At 32.5% G+C, this 22550-nt stretch overlaps 1 protein-coding gene and 2 long non-coding RNA genes across 4 annotated transcripts in view; 1 reads left to right on the plus strand and 2 right to left on the minus strand.

The window, feature by feature from the left end:
- The window catches only part of LOC139498642 (uncharacterized), a 7237-nt gene extending 3349 nt beyond the window's left edge, over positions 1–3888 (minus strand). Inside the window, exon 1 of the long non-coding RNA XR_011657982.1 lies at positions 3791–3888. This is a non-coding gene — a long non-coding RNA (uncharacterized lncRNA). The remainder of the gene's footprint in view (positions 1–3790) is intronic.
- Positions 3293–22550, plus strand: part of LOC139498640 (lysophospholipid acyltransferase 6-like) — a 32824-nt gene continuing 13566 nt past the window's right edge. Inside the window, exons 1-8 of the mRNA XM_071287126.1 lie at positions 3293–3501; positions 12389–12534; positions 13594–13764; positions 14403–14510; positions 15210–15354; positions 16108–16143; positions 17736–17826; positions 19027–19128. Coding sequence (XP_071143227.1) covers positions 3424–3501; positions 12389–12534; positions 13594–13764; positions 14403–14510; positions 15210–15354; positions 16108–16143; positions 17736–17826; positions 19027–19128 — 877 coding nt within the window. The 5' untranslated portion in view covers positions 3293–3423. The remainder of the gene's footprint in view (positions 3502–12388; positions 12535–13593; positions 13765–14402; positions 14511–15209; positions 15355–16107; positions 16144–17735; positions 17827–19026; positions 19129–22550) is intronic.
- On the minus strand, positions 8157–11724 carry LOC139498641 (uncharacterized). 2 transcript variants are annotated; one of them, XR_011657980.1, is made up of 3 exons: positions 11182–11724; positions 10363–10431; positions 8157–8462 (listed from the first exon to the last, which is right to left on the minus strand). It is a non-coding gene; the product is annotated as an uncharacterized lncRNA (long non-coding RNA). The 2 variants fall into 2 exon arrangements; XR_011657981.1 differs by lacking the exon at positions 11182–11724 and adding an exon at positions 10955–11021.

Raw genomic sequence — 22550 nt, forward strand, 5'->3', positions numbered from 1 at the left:
GGACATTTATCAAGCACAAGAGATCAGATCTAGGTGGAAATCAAATACCACCTTTACGAAGCAATGGGTTTACTCCATCCAGACCTAGTTGAGAAGGCAAACATCTTAAATAATTAAGCAGTTAAAATCAGCTTTTTCAGATAAATAAATTTCACAAATACTGAATTTAAAGACCGCTGCAACATGACAGAACAACAATACCATACAATACAGGACTTAAACATCACTGAACATGGCATTATAAAATTATTATCAAATCGGAACTCATATAAGGCTGCTGGACCAGTCTCTATAACATCAAGTGTACTAAAAGAACTTTCATCATATATTGCGCCAATATTAACAACTATCTTCAGACGGTCCTATGAAACAGGTGACTTACCAGATATTTGGAAAAGAGCAAAAGTAAGTCCAATATTTAAGAAGGGAAATAGGTTTGATGCAATAAACCACCGTCCAGTCTCACTTACCTGCATTTGCTGTAAAACCACGGAACACATTGTAACAAGCCACGTTATGAACCATGCTGACAAATGTGATATACTTTACCCATTATATTACAACATGGATTCAGGAGAGGTCTTCCCTGCAAAACACAACTGACTGATAGACTTTATAAATGACATCACCATAAACATGGATGCAGGGAAACAAACAGACTGCCTAATTATGAATTGTTCACAGTCGTTTGATAAACATGATAAAGTAAGTCACAGTTTACTATCACTATATTGCATCGGAGGTAAAACCACAAAATGGATACATAATTTCCTTTCGGACAGGAAACAAGTGGTAGTTGTAGAAGGGGGAAAATCTGACTTCCTCTACTAGATCTTCTACATAAATGATATACCAGAAGGTATTCGCTCAGGGGTTAGACTCTTTACAGATGACACCATAGTTTACCTGACCATCGCATCAGAGGCAGACAGTGTGAACCTATAAGAGAACATTAACAAGCTCTCAATATGGGAAACTAAATGGAAAATGGCCTTTCATCCTGATAGATGCAATGTATTAACAATCACAATAAAACCTATAGTTAGAGAGTACAAATTGCATGGACACAAACTGTTAAATCTGCCATATATCTTGGTTGTACAATAAGCTCAGACTTGAAATGGAACGAACACATCTGTAACAAAGCAAACAAGACCATTTGATTTCTAAAACGAAACCTTAATATAAATAACACCACTAGAAAGGAAACTGCATACAAATCCCTAGTCAGATCAATCTTAGATAAAATTGAGAATGAAAATAGGGAATGTGTCAAAAAGATAACAACCCGACCATACGGAAAAGACAACAGCAGAAGGTCACCAACAGGTTTCAATGCAGCGTGAAATTCCCGCACCCGGAGGCGTATTTCAGCTGACCCCTAAACATATATATATATAATATTTCAGTGATAATGAACGCCATACTAAACTCCAAATTGTACACAAGAAACTAAAATTAAAAATAATACAAGACTAACAAAGTATGCATGCACAGTATGGGACTCTTTCCAGCAGAACAACAAACACCGGCTGAAAATGGTACAAAGAATTTAGAGCAGCAAGATATGACACTAACAGATATCACAACACCGCATCTGTTAGTGACATATGCATGATTACCATACTAGAATGGAAATTTCTTGAAGACCGGAGAAAATCAGCAAGACTCACAATGATGTACAAACTTGCAAACAGGATGGTAAATGTAAATACAAAAGACACTCTCATTCTACCGGACAGAATATCCACGAGCTTAAACATCAAGGGTTTCCAATTACCAACTTACAGAACAGAAGAGAGGAAAGAATCGTTCTATCCAAGAATAATAAGGGACTGGAACGCGCTACAACTAAACACCACCAGTGCAGGTAGTCTTGAAAGTTTCAACACTCACCTACATGAGACAATTTAGACCGCCGTCCAGGATGATTTTAACCTCATTTTATATATAGAATGTATATATATATAGCACAAACAATTATCACATATTTTTATCTAAGATATTTACATGCGCATCCAAAAGTGGCAAAATAATCAGTTTGTTGATGGTGGCCGCGAAATGGTAGAAGTAGAAGTAGAAAAAAATATGCTATACTCTTTATTCCATTCAGAACAAATACTGTAATGATATTTGTTCGAGTCACATTGTATACCGCTGTTCGAAAATCATAAATCGATTGAGAGAAAACAAATCTGGGTTACAACTGAAACTAAAACTGAAGTAAGCACGTCAACTATAAGAGGAAAACAACGAGACAACAGAAACGCTGAAGTGCAATAAAAAAAATGTTATGCCATGTGTGTTAGTTCCAGTGTTTTGAAAACTGGATCAGTGGTGAGAACAGCCTAGTGATGGGTTTCTGATAATGCTCAGGGGCCATTTAAAAAAAGGGGGGGGGTCCCAACCCAAGACAAAAAGAGGGTTCCAACTATATGTCCCCATTCAAATGCATTGATCGTCCAAAAAAAAGGGGGGGGGTTCCAACCCCCGGAACCCTCCCCCTGGATCCGCCACTGATGCTGAAATCATAAATTATTGAGGACATGTATACAAAATCTCAATTAAAATATACATATCTGATTTCGTCACATTACTCAATACGAGTATTGATTAAAACATATATGTTTCGTGCACTGAGTTAATAAGCAAAGCTGAACTAAGTTCATGATAAGACTGACAAACACCATATATAATACACATTATTACATGGAATTTCATTAATGAGCACTGTGTTAACAACTATATTAAAAGAGGCACTATATATAGTTATTCAATAACGCATGAAAGAAGCATGCATTATTCCGAACACTGTCAATGATTCAAAATTATAATTTGGTAAAAAAAAAAAGGTATGGAGAAAATCTGGATTCAGAATGTTTTGTTGTTGCTCTCTGCTTGAACAGATTTTTTTCCCATCAATTTGGGAATTAGAAAAAAAATTAAAGAATTATCATACCCCCTACCGCCTTTCTGAAGTTCAATGATCGTTCCTATGAATGACTGATTTGTTTTCCATTTGAACTTATTTTATTATATAAAAAAACTATATGTTTATGAAGGACATTCGTCCTGAACATGCATGAAATATTTGCCACTGGACGTTAAACAATCATCAATCAATCAATATATCGGACATAGTCTGGGTATAAAGCTGGCATCTAAGGTAGCGCTTTCCTCATATTAGAATATTTTAGGAAGTTATCTCTTTTTATCAAAAGTAACTGGCAAATGGTAGTTAGTCTTATCTTTAAAAAAAAAAGGCGCGAATTGTTCCGAGTGGCTAACTGTTTACATCGCCATGTTTACTGAGCATCCTGGTCATTGTCCTCATGATCATCCGTTGATTTTTTTTGTGCTATCGTCAAGAGATCAAGAAAGTTAAATGCTTCTGTAGTAGTCGAAAACAGTAACCCCATTAAAATGACAACAGGAACGTTTTACGTGGGATCTCGGCTATTGGAGCCTCTTTGTGCTGTTATCCCGTTGCCTATCGATCAGGTGCGAAAACATATAAATAATTTTTAGGGTACAAGTCCAATCAGCTTCTTTCGAAAAATTCAAATCAGTACCTGGTTAAATCGCCAACTGGTCAAATCGGTATCTATTTTAAGTGATTTCGGCACCCTATAATTAAGAAATAATTCATGGAAGCTATAGTCTGACACAAAAGCAAATAATTTTATTGCTGTAAAAACACTTGCTCAGCATGCTCAGGCCACAATTGAAAATATTTTGGTTTGCCCAAACCCTACCCAGGAACATATATATTAACGGGACTTGACACTACCTAATTATCGCCGATTTCCTTGTCATGTAGTTAATTAATAAATGACAAGATACGGAAACGGACATGTGATAAATACGTATTCGCTGTTATACTAGATAATTAACGGCTCTACATTTCTTATTAGAAACAGTTCGAAACTATTGGTTTAAAACTTGTTTTTCTTCATTCATTGAAATAGGAATATAATGAATCACTATTATAAATATATACAATATAATAAAAAAGAGAAATATTGGATTAAAAACGGCTAATTATTGTTATAATCGTCTTCCCTATTCAAATTAAAAACTTTTCAACAATTAAATAAATTAAAAGTTTTTTGACACGTTTTTTTTTATTAAATAAAAACAAACCTCTTCTAGATATACTGTTCCCAGCCCTACCCAAAGGTTGAGACAGTGGGTAGGTAGGAAGGCATTTTCTTTTTTTAAAGTATCAGGTGTTTATTAGTCTTCATGCCTATCTGATTAAAAAAAAGCTTTTTCAAATCAGGACAATAAAAGAATTTGAGAAGCCAGATTTTTTCTGGGTATGTAGGGTTTGGGCAAACAAACCTATTCTTTTTTATGGCCTCACACAATATTGGATACACGCCAAGAAGATCGAAATGTTTTCATAAACACATTTACAAATGTACCTTTTGAGCAATGGAAAATTTCCACAGGGACCCATTTCAGCTACTTGAGAAAGAACTCTATTTTAGAATGAAAGGACATTTCCAATTATAAATATTATAAAAATAGATTAATGCGACGATTGTAATCAGAAATGGGTAAATCACGCAAATGATAGCGCATAAAAGCGTTAAGAACTCATGGTTAGGCCAACTAAAATTAATTAGTAGATTTTCATCCAAATTTTTGAAAAAAATGGGGCGGGTGGGAGGAATTTATTTTTTAAATTTCATTTCATATGAAACCCTTTTGTGCTGAGTTCTTCATATATGCAAGTGTAATAATAAGCTTATATCATGTATACACAAGTATGAGGAATCTTACATAATATTTCAAATCCTTTAGATAAATATATCTAATTGCGGCTTTAAAAACTTAACATTAACTTAACTTAAATATTATGTTGTCATTTCAATGTTATATTTAACTTTGCCATTAAAGTGCGAGGTTTGGCATGCCATAAAACCAGGTTCAACCCACCACTTTTATTCCCCTTTAAAAGTGTCCTGTACCAAGTCAGGAAGATGGCCATTGTTATAATATGAGGCAGGCATTACCTGTAAATGGGGACGAAGTCTGTATGAATTATTTTTTTGTAACTTAAATATTTGTTAAAAAAAAGAAACGGTAATACCGTAACGTTTCCGATTTTGGTTTTGTTGTTAGGGATTTTAGTTGTGACGTACGTTATTTAAATTATGACGTCATATGCAATGTAAACAAAGAAACGCTATCATCAGGTAACGTTTTTTCATATCAAGGAATTATTAAAAATGAAATTGGTATTGCGCGTTCCTTCCTATTTTATACTAGACTGATAAATATATATTTTACTCAAAGTTTCATACAAACGAGACCGGTAAAAGGAAGTACATTGTACATTTCTGCGCAGGTCCGGGATTTCAAAACACGACAAAAAAAAATTGAACGATTTTGAGTTCATTAGTATACAATAAAAAGTTAGGGAAATTTTCCCGAATTTTTTTTTTATTGAATTTTCTACTGTTATTGGGGACTTCGTCCCCATAATATTGTTCGTTTCTGTGTGTGTTGCATTTTAACGTTGAGTCGTTTGTGTTTTCTCTTATTTTTTAGATGAGACGTGGCACGGTACTTGTCTATCCCAAATTCATGTATTTGGTTTTGATGTTATATTTGTTATTCTCGTGGTGTTTTGTCTGTTGCTTGGTCAGTTTCTGTGTGTGTTGCGTTTCGGTGTTGTGTCGTTGTTCTCTTATATTTAATACGTTTCCCTCGGTTTTAGTTTGTTACCCCGATTTTGTTTTTTGTCCATGGATTTATGAGTTTTGAACAGAAACGTGAGAGAAATACTCTCTTCAGTTGGACTACCTACACCAAATGTATTTGGGTTTCTAAACAATGGCTTGTATTCCCATAAAATGAAGCAAATGCATTGGTATGCAACACAATTATTATGAGTACAGAGTAAAATGAAAACTCAGAGTGTTGAAAATAATAGGGTTGGTACTTATATGCCACATGAAAATATAATTATCATGTAAAACATGAAGGCCGTACGGTGACCTATAGTTGTTAATTTCTGTGTCATTTTGATCCTTTGTGGATAGTTGACTCATTGGCAATCATACCACATCTTCTTTTATAATATTAATAATAAAAAAAAGTTGTTGTTTAATGACTCTTTTTTGGGTGTATTGGGACATTTGCTGTTTGTCAACATAAAAAGACAGCCATGGGTAAAATCAAAGGGCTTGCATAAATAAAATGCGTATGTAAGTCGACTTTTTAAAAATTTCAATAAACGGTCATCAATCTGACTAGATCGTGTTTCTGTTTCAATATCTATAATCCAGTCATGTTTTCTGTATCAATGGTTTCCACAAATCATGCGCTTTGGGTATAATTTACAATTTAATTTTCATGAAACAAAGTCTTTACATAAATAAAAAAAGTCCGCCTTTTTCTAATCACAGAAATTTGTGACATACCGCGATTTGCAGTCTTGGAAACAGCGTGTTTCTCGTAACACCAATATTTCACGTCATTCTCGTTATCAATCTTTACTCTCGGAAGATGATGTTGTCATCAAAGAGCAGCAGAATATGTCGACTTAATAATTTTGGTTAGATTTACTCGAGGTACAAAAGTCAAAGCCGAAATTTGAAACAGGAAGCTTTGAATGAAACGAAATTTTAACGGTTACCAGTAACGGGAATGAACAAAATCCGGAAATCGTAAATTTTATAAATTAAAAAAATTCAGGGCGGGGCGATTTCAGAGGGGCGGGCGGGGATGAAAATCTATCAATTAATTTTAATTGGCCTTATGGCATATAATTGGGGTTTCCTTTGAATTTATTGGGTTTTTGAACCCTGCAATGGGCAATTGCATTGGGTTTTTAATTATTTGTATTGAGTGATCACGCAAATACGCAGCTTATCTGGAGATAGATGCTCTAACACTTTGATATAAACTTTGGCATCAAATAATATCCAATTCCGGATTTGTACAACATGTCATTTCCGACTTGTTTTTGTCAACTAAGGTGCTATCATTCTAATGAACTCAAATAAAAAAAAATTTAAAGATCTAAATATATTTCAGATATAATTATTTTATGCACAAGTATACTAGTGACTCAAAGTATTAGCAGATTAGGCATGTCTATGCTCAAACATATAAAATGGGAAATTCATATATATATACATGTATATACATGATATAGCCATGAACGTAAGCAATTCTCATTTTTGTTGTAATTTCCTAATTTGTCACGTTAGACTTCATTTCCTGTTTTCAAGGCACAATAATTTGACTTTCACGTGTCACACTTACAAAAAATCGGCAATCCCACGTCACGCTTAGACCCCAATGAGACCCACTTTTGCCAGAAAAACTAGGGTCGTGGGACTTCAGAGCTTGTTCCATATCAAAAAGTTAATGTTTGCCCGTCCAAAATAGATGGAACCCACTGAATGCCTTGAAATTATATAAATCTTGCATCAATTTTTTTTTTTTTCACCCTTTATTTTCTCATACATGTTATATTTAGACAGTTTTCATGGTGACCCATTTTATTAAGTACATATTTTAATTTTTATTTTGAAAGATTGTCATGTGATCAGCGAGAAAAAGTTCGGCAACAATGAATTATGGGAGTGAACAAGCACTTCTCTGTCAAATCTCACCACTTCTCTCAATCAATTTCGACCTATAGTTCTGAAGTAGTGTGAGCCCTGAGGATAGTTTGACGAATCACTGTAACATTTTAACCAATTTTATGCTAAGGGTAGCAGAAAATGACAGTTTGACACCTGATGGTAAAGGGTATTCCTACCCTTATATATTTAGTTAACATGGGTGTTGAAATGTACATGGGGTGCCAATTTAACTAGATACCGATTTGACTAGGTGCCACCAATTATAAACCAGGGGCCGATTTGACTAAAATTGTTTATTTATATAGATGGCTCAATATCTTTAATTGGTTTTACATAGGCGGTAATGGTAACGTTTTTTCCTGTAGCTCAGTCCATATCGTAAACTTGGATATGTATGATAGCTCGTTTCGACGCTGTGACATTTTCACATAAGTGGTTAAATTTTCTGGGTACGAAGTGAGATTACTTTTTCCGTAAATTAGCAAACCCCGAACATCCTTTTGTGATGCGGCTCCTTGTGGTAAAATATCCCCTTTTTAACACAATAAGTTCTTTGAAAATTTAATACTTTGAACACATTCAATAGCTCCATAGTTTTTACACATTTATTCTATGTTCCTCTACTTTCCTAATCACCACAAATAATTAAGTTCAGTCATTTGTTAAAAATAGAAACATGTCCAATATCACTACACAGAGATTTTTTCTTTACACGTGACTTTTGAGTTCCTCATTTCGAGGCGCATTAGGGATGTTGTCCCATATTGCAATCCATAGTTCTGATTTTTCCAAATATTTTTATGTGATCTTCATCGGTATGACATTCTGAATAAATCTGTGTATTTTTGTCCATTTCTGAAAAAAAATAAAGTTGTTTCAGCACTATAAGGCAATGACACTTTTAGGCCAACTAAAATTAATTAGTAGATTTTCATCCAAATTTTTGAAAAAAATAGGGCGGGTGGGAGGATTTTATTTTTTAAATTTTATTTCATATGAAACCCTCATCACGAGTTCTTCATACCGCGGAGTATATGCTAGTGGAAAACAAGTTGTATAATGTATATACATGCTGTATAAGGAATCCTACACTATTTTTTAAACTCTGAAATAAAAATCCCTGATTTGCAACCACTGTTATACATGTAATTGCTGCTTTAGAAACCTATTTATAGTATACATCAAAAAGAAGAGAAATGCTCTCTTCAGTTGGACTATACCTACACCAAATTTATTTTGCTTTCTAAACAATGGTTTGTAGTCCCCATAAAATCAATAAAATGTATTGGTACAATTGTATGCAACACAAGTATTGAGTACAGAATAAAATTTTAACTCAGTGTTGAAAGTAATTTATATGATGTAAAACATGAACTTAACCAAAAAGTAGTTGTTGTTTAATGACTAAATTGAGGGTATTGGGACAGTTACAGAGGGTGTTTGCTGTTTGTCAACAAAAACAACAGCCATGGGTAAATATAAGGGCTTGTTATAATTAAAATGCGTGTTTGTCGACGTTTTTCTCTCAATATACGGTCATAAATCAAACAAGTTCGTGCTTCTGTCAATTTCTTTAATCCAGTCATGTTTTTTGTACCAATTTGTTCTACAATTCTTGCGCTTTGGATATCATTCAGTCCAAATTTCCTGACACAGTCATTGTATAAACAAAGTAAAAAACACGGTTTTCGATTCACTTGTGACTACCGCAATTTTCGTTCAAGGACGAGGCGTTTTACTTGTAACTCGAATATTTCATGCCCTTCTCGTTATCAATCTCTATTCTCGGTAGATGATGTTGTCATCATAGAGCAGCAGAATATGTCGACTTAATCGTTTTCGTTAGATTACTCGAAGAAATACAAAAAAGATATTTGAAACAGTAAGTTTTGCATGAAACGAAATTATCGATGGTTCCCGGTAACGGACATGAACAAAATCCGGAAATTGTATTTTTGTTAAATAAAAAAAATCAGGGCGGGACGATTTCAGAGGGGCGGGCGGGGATGAAAATCTAGCTATTAATTTTAATTGGCCTTATCGCTATATTTATTTATTTTGAATACAAAGTGTATGCATAATTAATTTCTTCCAGTATACCTTCACTAGTCAAAAGAAGAACAAAACATCTGAATGTAACCTTAAATTACAACACACAGACCCTGTTAAAGCATTCAAAAAAAATTTCTGGTGCCTTAAAGTGCATTTTGACAGAGAAATTATGCAAAAATGAAGATTTCACAAAAAAAAACCACCAAAATACTTAATTATTCTAGCCAGTGGAAACCTTGTATTTTATACTGTAGAAACCACTATAAACTACTGTAAAAGTCATTTGAATCATATAATTAGAGTGCAATGAAGTGCAAATTTTCAAAACTTGTTCTTTCACATAATTCTATTTGAGAAAAAATGTTTTTTCATGTATTTCAGTGAAAATCTTTTATCAGTGAGATATCGGCATGAGGTTTTAAAGGAAACATTGTGGCATCACACGTAATATGGCTTCATTAACTAACGACATATCAAAATAATGCTAATTATAGTTTGCAGTGTTACATGAAGAACAGTTGCCGCAAGGTTTAACTTGAAATATGGAGTCGAAAAGATCAGTAACCAAGCATTTTCATTTAATGCCAAGACCATAGCAACAGTTTTCATATCAGTATATTTTTAATATATCGACTGTAATTTGAATTGCATAAATACCATAAATAAACAATTTAGAGCTTGCCAAATAAAACAAAATGCTTACCAGTTATTCAGGACTTTTTAAAACCTCTAGTTTGCCATCTCAGGTTAAAAAGTAATGATATGTCTGGAACTGAAATAAGACAAAAAAATTACTCAGGCTGTGTTATTATTTGGTTTAGATACATAAGTATTATTGAGAGAGGAAAAATCAAATTCTTGAAAGTTTTATCGCAAAGAAAGAAAAATGCTTCTCCCTTGTGGCTTATCAACCTTCATTTAAATCTTTTATATTACTATTAGCAGCAACGAGTGCTAGCTAACTAGCTTAATAGTTGAAAAGGTGCAGCAATATTGTTTTCAAAAATTTTGTTGATCCTCCCCTTTTTCACTGAGAAAAGACAATATCTTGTGATTTGCTAGTGTGCATTACAAATAATAATTCATGATTTCCTTAATACATGTACATGTTTGACTGTTTATTAACTGCATATGATATCTACTGACCATGGGTCAAATTATTGGATAAAAGCATATGTGATGATGTATTTCACTTTACTCGTATGAAGTGTGTTATCTCCCTTGATTATCAGTTATTCCTGTAAACCGGAGTGATAATTACATAACAAAGACTGTATTGTGTCATGTTTACTTACAGCTAAAACTATTATGTTAGTTCATGCCTTTTTCAATTCATAAACAAATTCCTTTCGGATCTCTCGGGGTGTAAACAAAGTTAGAATTGTGCCTAAAAAAAGTGTTCAGCCCCGTGCCAGTGATGCATTTTAAAAGCGAAAATTTCATTGAGTATTTGCTGGTATTTATCTATAATGGTTATCTGAAATCATCTGGGATATCTAGGTATAAATAAAAAAATACTAACCATCATTTTCACACTTTTTCCGGGTGTACAAGGTGAAATCATCCATAGATCACTCTGAAAACTTCTGATTAATCTTTTTGTAAATTGGCTCAATATCTTTAATTGGTTTTACATAGGCGGTAATGGTAACGTTTATTCCTGTAGCTCGGTCCATATCGTAAACTTGGATATGTATGATAGCTCGTTTCGACGCTGTGACATTTTCACATAAGTGGTTAAATTTTCTGGGTACGAAGTGAGATTACTTTTTCCGTAAATTAGCAAACCCTGAACATCCTTTTGTGATGCGGCTCCTTGTGGTAAAATATCCCCTTTTTAACACAATAAGTTCTTTGAAAATTTAATACTTTGAACACATTCAATAGCTCCATAGTTTTTACACATTTATTCTATGTTCCTCTACTTTCCTAATCACCACAAATAATTAAGTTCAGTCATTTGTTAAAAATAGAAACATGTCCAATATCACTACACAGAGATTTTTTCTTTACACGTGACTTTTGAGTTCCTCATTTCGAGGCGCATTAGGGATGTTGTCCCAGATTTAGGAAGATGCGGTGTGAGTGCCAATGAGACAACTCTCCATCCAAATAACAAATTATAAAAGTTAACCATTATAGGTCAATGTACGTAGTCCAAATAATCATGATAATCATGACCTTGCATTGCTTGAACATATATATATATGAAAAGTTTGGTTTTTTTTTTGGGGGGGGGGGGGGGCGGTGGGTGTGGGAGCTTTGATGCTTTATCTACGTTTCGACAAAATGAATAGACTATTGCTATGGGCAGGCTTATAGTGAAGAAGGTTTAAGTCAGAAATATCTTCTCCCAATAGACACATTTAGGTTCATGATCGATCATGTTCAAATGATGTTAGTCCAAACAACTGTGACGTCTTGAAAGCCTATTTTATTTATTTTGCTTTGACGTCTTACTGCACAGTAAAAAAAAAAAATAGCTTTTCAAGACATCATGATTATTTGGACTAGGTTCAGGTAGATGTACACTGTAAGCTACAGACTACGTACATTGACCTATACTACATGAATATGATGTAGCATTGAAAAACATTGAAAAATTGATCTCTAGTCTAGATTATTTGGTGTAAAAATGTTTTTCTGGGGGTGGTAAATTTCTATTGCTCATACATTTGTACTTCTAAATAAAAATATAATTATTTAACATATTTTTCTTAAATTTTCAGCTGAATTTTCTTGTGTGTCAACTGTTTTCAATGTGGTTTGGACATATATTCCGAACAAAGATGTCACCCAAAATTATTCCCCCGTACTATAGACATATTACAGAAATTGTTGTTGGACTTGGACTGTCCTACTTCTGTTTTGGATAGTAAGTCAATATTCTATTAAGACACAAGTATCACCTTATGATTAATTTTCAGGTAGCCTTGGTGCATACAATGTATATATTCAAATATCATGAATATTGATGTTGATTGAATGTAAATGAAAAATGCTTATTGAAAGTCTCTGGAATTACTCAAACAATGATTTTTCTGTTCCTGCTGTAGTGAAGAGAACATTAAGGTTTAGTCTGTGCTTCCCGAAATTATGTTTTATATGTAAAGCCATTATTATAGCATATTTTCAACTGAAATAGAATTTGCAGATAAATGATAGCATCAAAGGCATAAACCTTGCTACATAAAAGAAGCAAAAAGTTCATTTTTTCCAATTTTATTATTAATGAAAAGATATTATTAAAACCTAGTATGTGTTTAAAATTTTGGTAAAACTACAAAATCACAATTTGTGACAAAACTTCAATTTTGCTACTCAAATAAGTGATTTAAAAATCACTTATTTCAGTAAGCATGGTAAGTCCCCTGACTGTGTATCAAGCACGAATAATGTGTCCAGTATTGCCTGCACTGATCAGGGTTGGACCTCCAGTTGCGCTCTGCGAAGCAATTTATTGAAATTCACAAAATACCAACCAGCCATCTTCTATCAAATTTGTCTTCATGGTCTTGGGTACACCTTTTATATCTATGCATTATATTCAAAAAACATCTGTAAAATTTTAGTAATGGACATGGTCATGATGGTGGATAAATGAATTTATGTAATATGCAAAATGTCAGGCTCATAAAACTAATAACTCTAAATTCAGAAACTATTTCAAGGATTTATTATTATCTTAATCATATTATGATTTTTGAAGACAGAACAAAAATATGAGAACAATTATTGCAATTTCAAGAAATCTTCATACAGAGATCTATAAATCAGTTTTCACAATTATAGATTTCATTATTGTGATACTAACCCAATTGCATTAAAAAGAACTCCAAATAATATCTGAATTTATGGTTTTGTGGAATATCATCTGAATATATATACATTCTATTTGAAAGCATAAATGATATGTTTTTTCTTTTATTTCCAGTCAAATGTTACACATGTTTGCCCAGAGTACAATGTGTTATGCCTTGATGAAGTATGGACCAGAGACCAGCAGACATGTAATGGTGTTTGTGGTGGGTCTGGGATATGTTTGTGTATGTCATATATATAGACAGTACTATGACTATGGTGGATATACAATGGATGTTACAAGGTGAAGGTCAAAGGACAACAATATTTACTAGATAAAAGAAATTTTTGGAAGTTCACTGTCAGATTGCAAATTATAATGCCCACACTCTTGGGGTATAGTATTAACTTTTTCTGTCATTTTTTATGTCATTCAGTTGATTCTTACAAGTAACATCTGATCTTCCAACCGATATTTCCATCACACTTTTCTAAGGTACATTACTGGGCAGAATGACTTAATATTAGCAATTGTTAGGTCAGCAGTTAGACAAATATTTTTGACACACATTTTCTCTGTCAGCAAATGGTCAGAGAACATTTGAACATAATCATGATTATGGCTTCATATTTGATCAGCAGCCTAAATGTGATGAGTTATTATGAGCGAAGAGAACTTTCTGGATCATTCAGACATCTTCCTGTTAATCAATATTTTGAATTGTTGAATGAATTTAATATTCTTGACTCACAATTCACCAGTACATTAGTACTCCTATATATGTAAATGACTTCATATTTGGTCAGTAGCTTGACAGTAACAATGTAGCATGCGAGAGCTTTTCAATCACTGTTTTCCTATTCTTTAAAGGGGGGGGTATGCAACTTTCTATGAAGGTATTATATGGATTGAATGTTTTCATATTTGATCTCTTATTTTAGTCCATTAATGATAATAGCAGAAAAAGTCTCCAGTCTAGCATGGGCCTTGCATGATGGCAGTGTTCCTGAAGAAAAACTTAGTAGTGATCAAAAGACAGAGAAAATCAAGTGAGTTGCTAACCATGATAACAACATCTACATAAAAATAAGAAGATGTAGTAAGGGACAACATAAAAAAATCAATGAAGGATAAAAAAAACTTAATTCAAATAGTTTGAGGGTGGGGGTGTCAAAATTGCTGCGAGTTTTGTTTAATTGATTTTATATATATACTTATTGGTCAATCTTTTTTTTTCACAAATTAAGTTAAGAAGGGGGGGGGGGGGGGGGTAGGGGGGTCAGTGAAAAATCTATATGAATTAAGTTTTTTATCCTACATTGAACTTTTGATGTCGTCCGCAAGATTACCAATGAGACAACTTGTCACCAAAGACAGAATCACATAGAAGTTGTCTACTGAAGTTCAACAATGAGCAAGCTATGATAGCTATAAATGACATGGGACAGGCATGTACATATGTGACAGGGTTAAACATGTTTCAACACCCAACCCTCCTTTAACCTGAGAAAGATGGGTAACAGAACAAGATACATGTATATAAGTGACTATTTTATTGCACAATTCAAAATGTTTTATTGTTTTTGTTTACAAGTATAATTATATTACTGCAGTAAAAGTTTCAGTATTGTAGTGAAATCTATGTGAGTTAACCTTCATCCTGTTTATAATGACAATTATCACATATATATTTTACTTTGTGTCATTCAGTTATGTCCGTGTGATTAATGTCTTTCTAATGATTTCAGAGAATTACCTGAGCCTGTGACATATTACAGTTATATATTTTGTTTTCATGGTTTTATGATAGGACCTCTTGTTTTCTTCTCTGAGTATAGAGACTTTATAAATGGAACAAATTATGATAAACCAAATCCATCTAAAGTTTCAAATGTAAGTATGTGTGGTTACAACAAAACATCAATTATAATTTAGTAATCTACAAATAAACTAAATAACTTAAATAAATTAAGCCTTTCGACATATCACTTCATGAATATTATTAACATGTTTGATGTTTTCTTCAAATAAGCAATGCAGGATCAAACATTTTTTTATTTCACTAATTGCAAGAAAAAGAATTGAAAACAATAAAACAATTTGCAGGCCATATTAGATTCTAACAGGTTTCGGAACCCAAAAGGTTGTCTTTTGTGGGCAGTCACTTTTGGAATTCCTATAGAAGTCTTTTGTTGCTTTTATATAGTTGGGTTGCTGCATAATTGATATGCCCTACATTCATTTCCATTATGATAGTATAAAGTGTTTTCTGTTAAAGGATTCAGGCATATATTAAATTTTATTTGTGCATCAAGTTGTTATGCAATTCAAGGTTGCAGTAAAATATAAATCTCCACAACATATAAAAACATTGATATTCATTGATATTAGAGAGTAAAAAATACTTTGCCCCAGCCATCCGAGTACAAAAATAAACATGAAATATACAACAGAAAAGTTGGGCAAAAAATAATCACAAATATAATGCCTACACATGTTAAAACTACATACACATGTTAAAACTACAATAAAGTATAGCTTACATCAACTATTTCGTAAATTTGATATTATATCAAAGATGTGATTGGCCATATGCCTAGTACTTTTGACATTCAATCAGTAACTAGGTGTATTTTTTCTCTCCAGGGAACAAAAGATGATTGTGAGTCTCCATGTCCTAAGGTAAGGTAACCACAATAGACATTGAAATACACACTTATCTCCATCTCCAAAGGTAAGGCAACCACAATAGACATTGAAATACACACTTATCTTAGTCATGTTAATATAAATAAATCTAGAGGGATCTGAACTATAGTGGTGGAAAGCAGGACAATTTGAATTGAATCAGAGATACCTAGCTTTTAAATTAAAAGTAACATTCAAGGTCAAATAGATTTCTATTATAAAGTCAAACTTCATAACGGACAAAAATGAAGTGATTTACATGCACATTCTTGTAGGTGTATATTTTAGTGGAATAACATCTAAAATATTATCTACTTTATCTCAGAAAGATGATATTGAATGTCTCAGTACCTTTGGATTCATGGTTAAGAGTATGTACCATATTTATATAATCAGACCAATATCTATAGAAAGCATCTATAATACTAAAATTACGAGGTCCAATTTGTCAGCCGTCATCAGGTAAAAACGACAAATCAAAGAATTCAACTTTATATATAGCTAATATAGGACAATGGTGTAGATTAAAAATTACACCACTCCAGACCCTTTTGTTTTCCACATAATTAATATTGCCAATAATTAACAAGTTCCGGGTCGATTCCGATACCGATACCAATAATATATTCACCTGTTACCTATCACCTTATCTGTACGTGCCGCATTTGACAGGCGCACCACCAAACGGTGTATTTAGGATTTTGCTATATACACGGGTCATAATCAAAGGGTACGTTCCGCATTTGACAGGCGCACCACCAAACGGTGTATTTAGGATTTTGCTATATACACGGGTCATAATCAAAGGGCCGACACTACTAAATTCAATCTTTGTCAAATTTTTCCCTATTGTAGTTTTATTCAGCAATCAGCAAGACTTTCTAAGATGACTAATATGGGACAGTGATGTTGATTAAAAAATACTCCATTCCTGGATAGCCAGGACCTTTTGTTTTCCAAATAATTAATATTACCAATAATTGACAAGTTCCAGGTCGACGGGTTCAAACAGAAAGATTTGAAAGAAGAGAAAACTGTGTATCTTATAATCGACATGACTTTGTCAGATGACAATACCAATTACTAAAATAAGGCTTAGGCATAGTTGTATACTTTAATTCAGTTACAGACCAGCGATATCACGGGTGTGTACTTGTTCAGATAAAAAATATCAACACACATGTTTTTCTTGCTTTAGGGACTTTGATCATGAAACAAGGCAAACTTTATATAGGGTATCTAAAGTAGTAGGATCATATTAACCTGTATGTTGATTCATCTAGAATTAATAGCATGAAATTTTTTGATGCCAGTTCCAAAACCTTTCACCACGAACCCCCTCTTTCTCTAACTCAGCTGAATTATGATATTTCTCTTATCTGTGCCAGGAGTGTTGCCAGAAGATGATGAAATCCCAATTGGTGACATTGGTGAAATCCTTAGCAACCACTGTTTATCTAAAAAAAAAAAATTTTTTGCTGCAAAGCAGACAACATACAAAATGTATCTTGATGTAAACAATTTTAGTATAAACTAATGGGAAACAAGTGCTGTACTTTTAGATAACCAATGATTTTATTTTGAAGGATGCTGTGACAAAGAAGTGTATACAAGCTGCCATCTTCAGTGTTCTAATGATTATCACACCAAAGATTGTACCTTATGAATACATGTTTAGTAAGTTACGTTCAGTGTTCTAACAATTGTCACACCAAAGATTGTACCTTATGAATACATGTTTAGTAAGTTACGTTCAGTGTTCTAACGATTGTCACACCAAGAATTGTACCTTATGAATACATGTTTAGTAAGTTATGTTCAGTGTTCTAACGATTGTCACACCAAAGATTTTAACTTATGACTACATATAAAAAAGAAGATGTGGTATGATTAATGAGACAACTGTCCACAAGAGACCAAAATGACACAGACATTAACAACTATAGGTCACCATACGGCCTTCAACAATGAGCAAAGCCCATACCGCATAGTCAGCTATAAAAGGCCCCAATATGACTAAAACAATTCAAAAGAGAAAACTAACAGCCTTATTTATATAAAAAAAATGAATGTTTAGTAAGTTGTGCATGCTAAGGTTTCTTGAAAATATCTGTAATAGAGTGAGATGATAATAATGGTATGGTTGGTGTATACTGTGGATTTATTGATTTTTGTGGATACCAATTTTCATGGATCAAGGAAAAATTGTATCTTCATAGATATTTGATTTTGAGGTTTTGCCAAATTCTCCACACAAGCCCATAGAAAATTGTATCGTTGAACAATTGATTTCATGGTTCACCTTAAGCCATGAAATCCATGAAAATTGTTATCCTGTGAATATTATTATTAATGAATCTACAGTTTATAGTATATTGTCAAAATTGAAATGGTTGGAACACTTACCAGTATAACTTATTGCAGAACCATGTATCTTCATTTGTTTGCGTCAATTGTTAATGATTATATTTTACGTTACAGAAGGCATAATTCTACTAGATTTGTAAGCAAACAACATTCAATTAATCAATGCAAACGTAAAACCGAAGATGAGGTATGCATGGTATGAATGCCAATGAAACAAATCTTCACAAAAGCCCAAATGACACAGAAATTAACAACTCTAGGTCACTGTATGGCCTTCAACAATGAGCAAAGCCCATACCTCACAGGCAGCAGCAGTATGGCTTGTGGTGTAAAAAAATATATCATACAGTGTAATTTTATTTTTTCTATTTAAGAGGTAGGCATTGCTTTATTGCTTTTAGCAATTTGTTTATCACAAATTATGCATTTTGACTGCTTGAATAGAACAATTACAGTATAATGTATTTTTAAGAGGTTAAATTATAACACATTTTTTCTATTTATTTTCAGCTGATGAATATCTATATGAGTCTACATTTATATATCGTATGCTTTATATGTTAGTATCTGTGACTATGATTAGAAGTAGATACTACCTAGCTTTCTTATTAAGTGAGTATAAACAAAACTAAATAAGTTGTTCTCAGTAATCGTTTTATAAGCCCATGATGAATCATAATACATCCTTTTCATAATTCTTATACCCTTAATCTAGACACGCCAAGGAGACTGTAACACTTACCTGTCACTTTTGCAAGAAACAGATACAATGAATATTTGTGTTGAATGGAAACTGGTATATAATTATATATTATAATGATTTGAATTGGTGATCATTTTTCCTGGACATATTTTTATACGACCACAAAAATTAAAAAAAATTTGGTCCTATATATTGGTATGACGTTGGCGTCCGAAGTCATTTGGTTTTCGCACTATAACTTTAGTATAAGTAAATAGAAATCTATGAAATTTAAACATAAGGTTTATGACCACAAAAGAAAGGTTGGGATTGATTTTGGGAGTTTTGGTCCCAACAGTTTAGGAATTAGGGGCCAAAAAAAGGTCCCAAATACGTATTTTTCTTGGTTTTGGCACAATAACTTTAGTATAAGTAAATAGAAATCTATGAAATTTTAACACAAGGTTTATGACCACAAAAGAAAGGTTGGGATTGATTTTGGGAGTTTTGGTCCCAACAGTTTAGGAATTAGGGGCCAAAAGAGTCCAAATTAAACTTTGTTTAATTTCATCAAAAAATGAATTATTGGGGTTCTTTGATATGCAAAATCTAACCGTGTATTTAGATTCTTAATTTTTGGTCCTGTTTTCAAATTGATCTACATTAAGGTCCAAAGGGTCCAAAATTAAACTTAGTTTGATTTTAACAAAAATTGAATTCTTGGGGTTTAAGGGGGTTCGCGGGTCTAAATCATTTATATAGGATTTCTTTATATTTTTCTATAAATGAACTTTATCTTATAGTTAATAGAAAAATAAAATAAAAAAGTGGGGTCACCGTTCATTTGCGCTCACAATCTGCCTTCGAAAGAAGCATACATTTTTGTAAAGGTGTTTTTTTTCTGTTGAAGTAATAGGAGAAATAAAGGCAATATCGATATAAAAAAAGAAATTTATTACAAAAATCGCTAAAATTTCACAATAATTTAGTTTAAGTACAGCTTATATGGAAATTATATTAAAAAAGATAGGTCACCGATGAGTTGAAAAAGATATTTCAATTTTAGAGCCAAAAAATGACATTTTTCCACCAAAGGGAGATAATTTGGAACTTTTTCAATGATGTATACATTTTGAAAGTCATCCGGGGCCAACACGAATTGATTATTATGATTGATTTTTGTACCATATGATAAAGTAACAACTACAAAAGTAAATAAATAAAATTTGTAATGAAAAACAAATGTTTGATTTTTTTCTGAAATTTTTATACCCTCGAGCCTCCTTAATAGGTAAATGTCCAATTTAAAAATTTTAAGTTTTTAAGTTTAAATTCTTAAACCACATTCATTCTGTGTCAGAAACCTATGTTGTGTCAACTATTTAATCACAATCCAAATTCAGAGCTGTATCAAGCTTAAATACTGTGTCCATACTTGCCCCAACTGTACAGGGTTTGACCTCTGCGGTCGTATAAAGCTGCGCCCTGCGGAGCATCTGGTTTTATTTATTCAGTAAGGAGTAAACTGACCATTTCAACTTTGTTGACTTACTTGTAGATCATTCATGCTGTTAAAGTTTCTGTTTATTATAGTTCACTCTTCTTTTTTCATCTCCTTTTCCTCATTCTTGTGAAATAAAGCATCAGATCTGAATTCATCTGTCCATTTACATGATAAAATGAAAAATGGACAGTGAATTATCTTTGTAAGTAGGAACAACTCAAATTTTTCCCCCCAAAATGGCAGCAGAAAAAATATTTGAGTAGTAAGTTTAAAAATGTCCCATGTAGGATTATAACATTATAACATTTGTATAATTTTTATATGATTTGATATATCTATAAATACTTCAATGTGATTGTCCATAATTTCATCTCTTTTTTCATAAAAAAAACCTGTAAAATGTCGATTTCAATGTGATATATATATATTCAGGGGCAATACACATGAATGAAAGCTTAAGGTTCCAAGAAAGTTGAAATTGAATGCTGAGCTTTGCTCATTGTTGAAGGCCATACAGTGACCTATAGTTGTTAATTTTTGTGTCATTTGATCTCTTCTGAAGAGTTGTCTCAATGGTAATCATACCACATCTTCTTTTTATATGCCTGTTTACGGATGTATTTTAGAATACTGTTGTCCGTCCATCCGTCCATCCGTCACCAACATGTTGGACATAAACTTAAAAAATGCTTTAACCAATTTGCATAACCCTTTGCTGAATTGTTTATATCTATTGAACTGAGCTCCCTTTCTTTTTTTTTACAAATTTTAGATTTTACATTTTCAACTTTAGAGTAAAACAAAGACATCTACCGTCATTCACTGTTAAGGGCATATGATACAGTTACAGGGGAGATAATGACGTTGCTAATGTAAAATGTTATTCTAGCGACGTCAAACTGTGACATACTGGGAAAAGATGCATTTTTCAACTGATTTTTATCATTCAAACTGATTTAACTTGAAAACAAGTTCATCGACCCCTCTTTTTTAAAATGTCATTTGGTTTGATTACGTATGAAGATTATTTGTACCAATTTTCATAAAAAAAAGTCAATGATGCAATTTTATTAATTTGATAAATATACAGCAAAAAATGACGTTTTTTTCTACATTCATGAACATTTGATAAATTTTAGTTATTTCTAAACAAAATATTTCATAAATTTATATGATTTTTATATAAAAGAGAACTTATAAAATAATTTAACAAAAAACCGCTTGAATTTATCTTTTAAAACAAAAAAGTTAAACATTTCTGTCAGGAAGAAAAATACGTCCACAAATCCGAATTTTGAGCAAATATCTGAAATTTCAACCTCATTTTACTCAAAAAATAGCACATGAATGTATATTTTTTATTACATATTTGATTTACGCAGGTAAAAAATAGCCTATGTATCTTAAATGGAAAAATTCTCACCGTCAGAAATAAACTTAGATATCACCACAATAAGTGATTTTCAACTGAACCTCCTAGTCAGTTGTATGTGAATTGAAAAGTTTGTTGACAGTATAACATGTAATATGGCATTGTGACATCTCATGTATGGCATTGTAACATCTCATATATGGCATTGTAACATCTATCTAATATGGCATTGTAACATCTCATATGGCATTGTAACATCTCATATATGGCATTGTAACATCTAATATATGGCATTGTAACATCTCATATATGGCATTGTAACATCTCATATATGGCATTGTAACATCTCATATATGGCATTGTAACATCTATCTAATATGGCATTGTAACATCTCATATATGGCATTGTAACATCTCATATATGGCATTGTAACATCTAATATATGGCATTGTAACATCTCATATATGGCATTGTA

This window comes from Mytilus edulis, chromosome 12 (assembly GCF_963676685.1).
Source record: "Mytilus edulis chromosome 12, xbMytEdul2.2, whole genome shotgun sequence".
In the NCBI taxonomy this organism is placed as follows: Eukaryota; Metazoa; Mollusca; class Bivalvia; order Mytilida; family Mytilidae; genus Mytilus; species Mytilus edulis.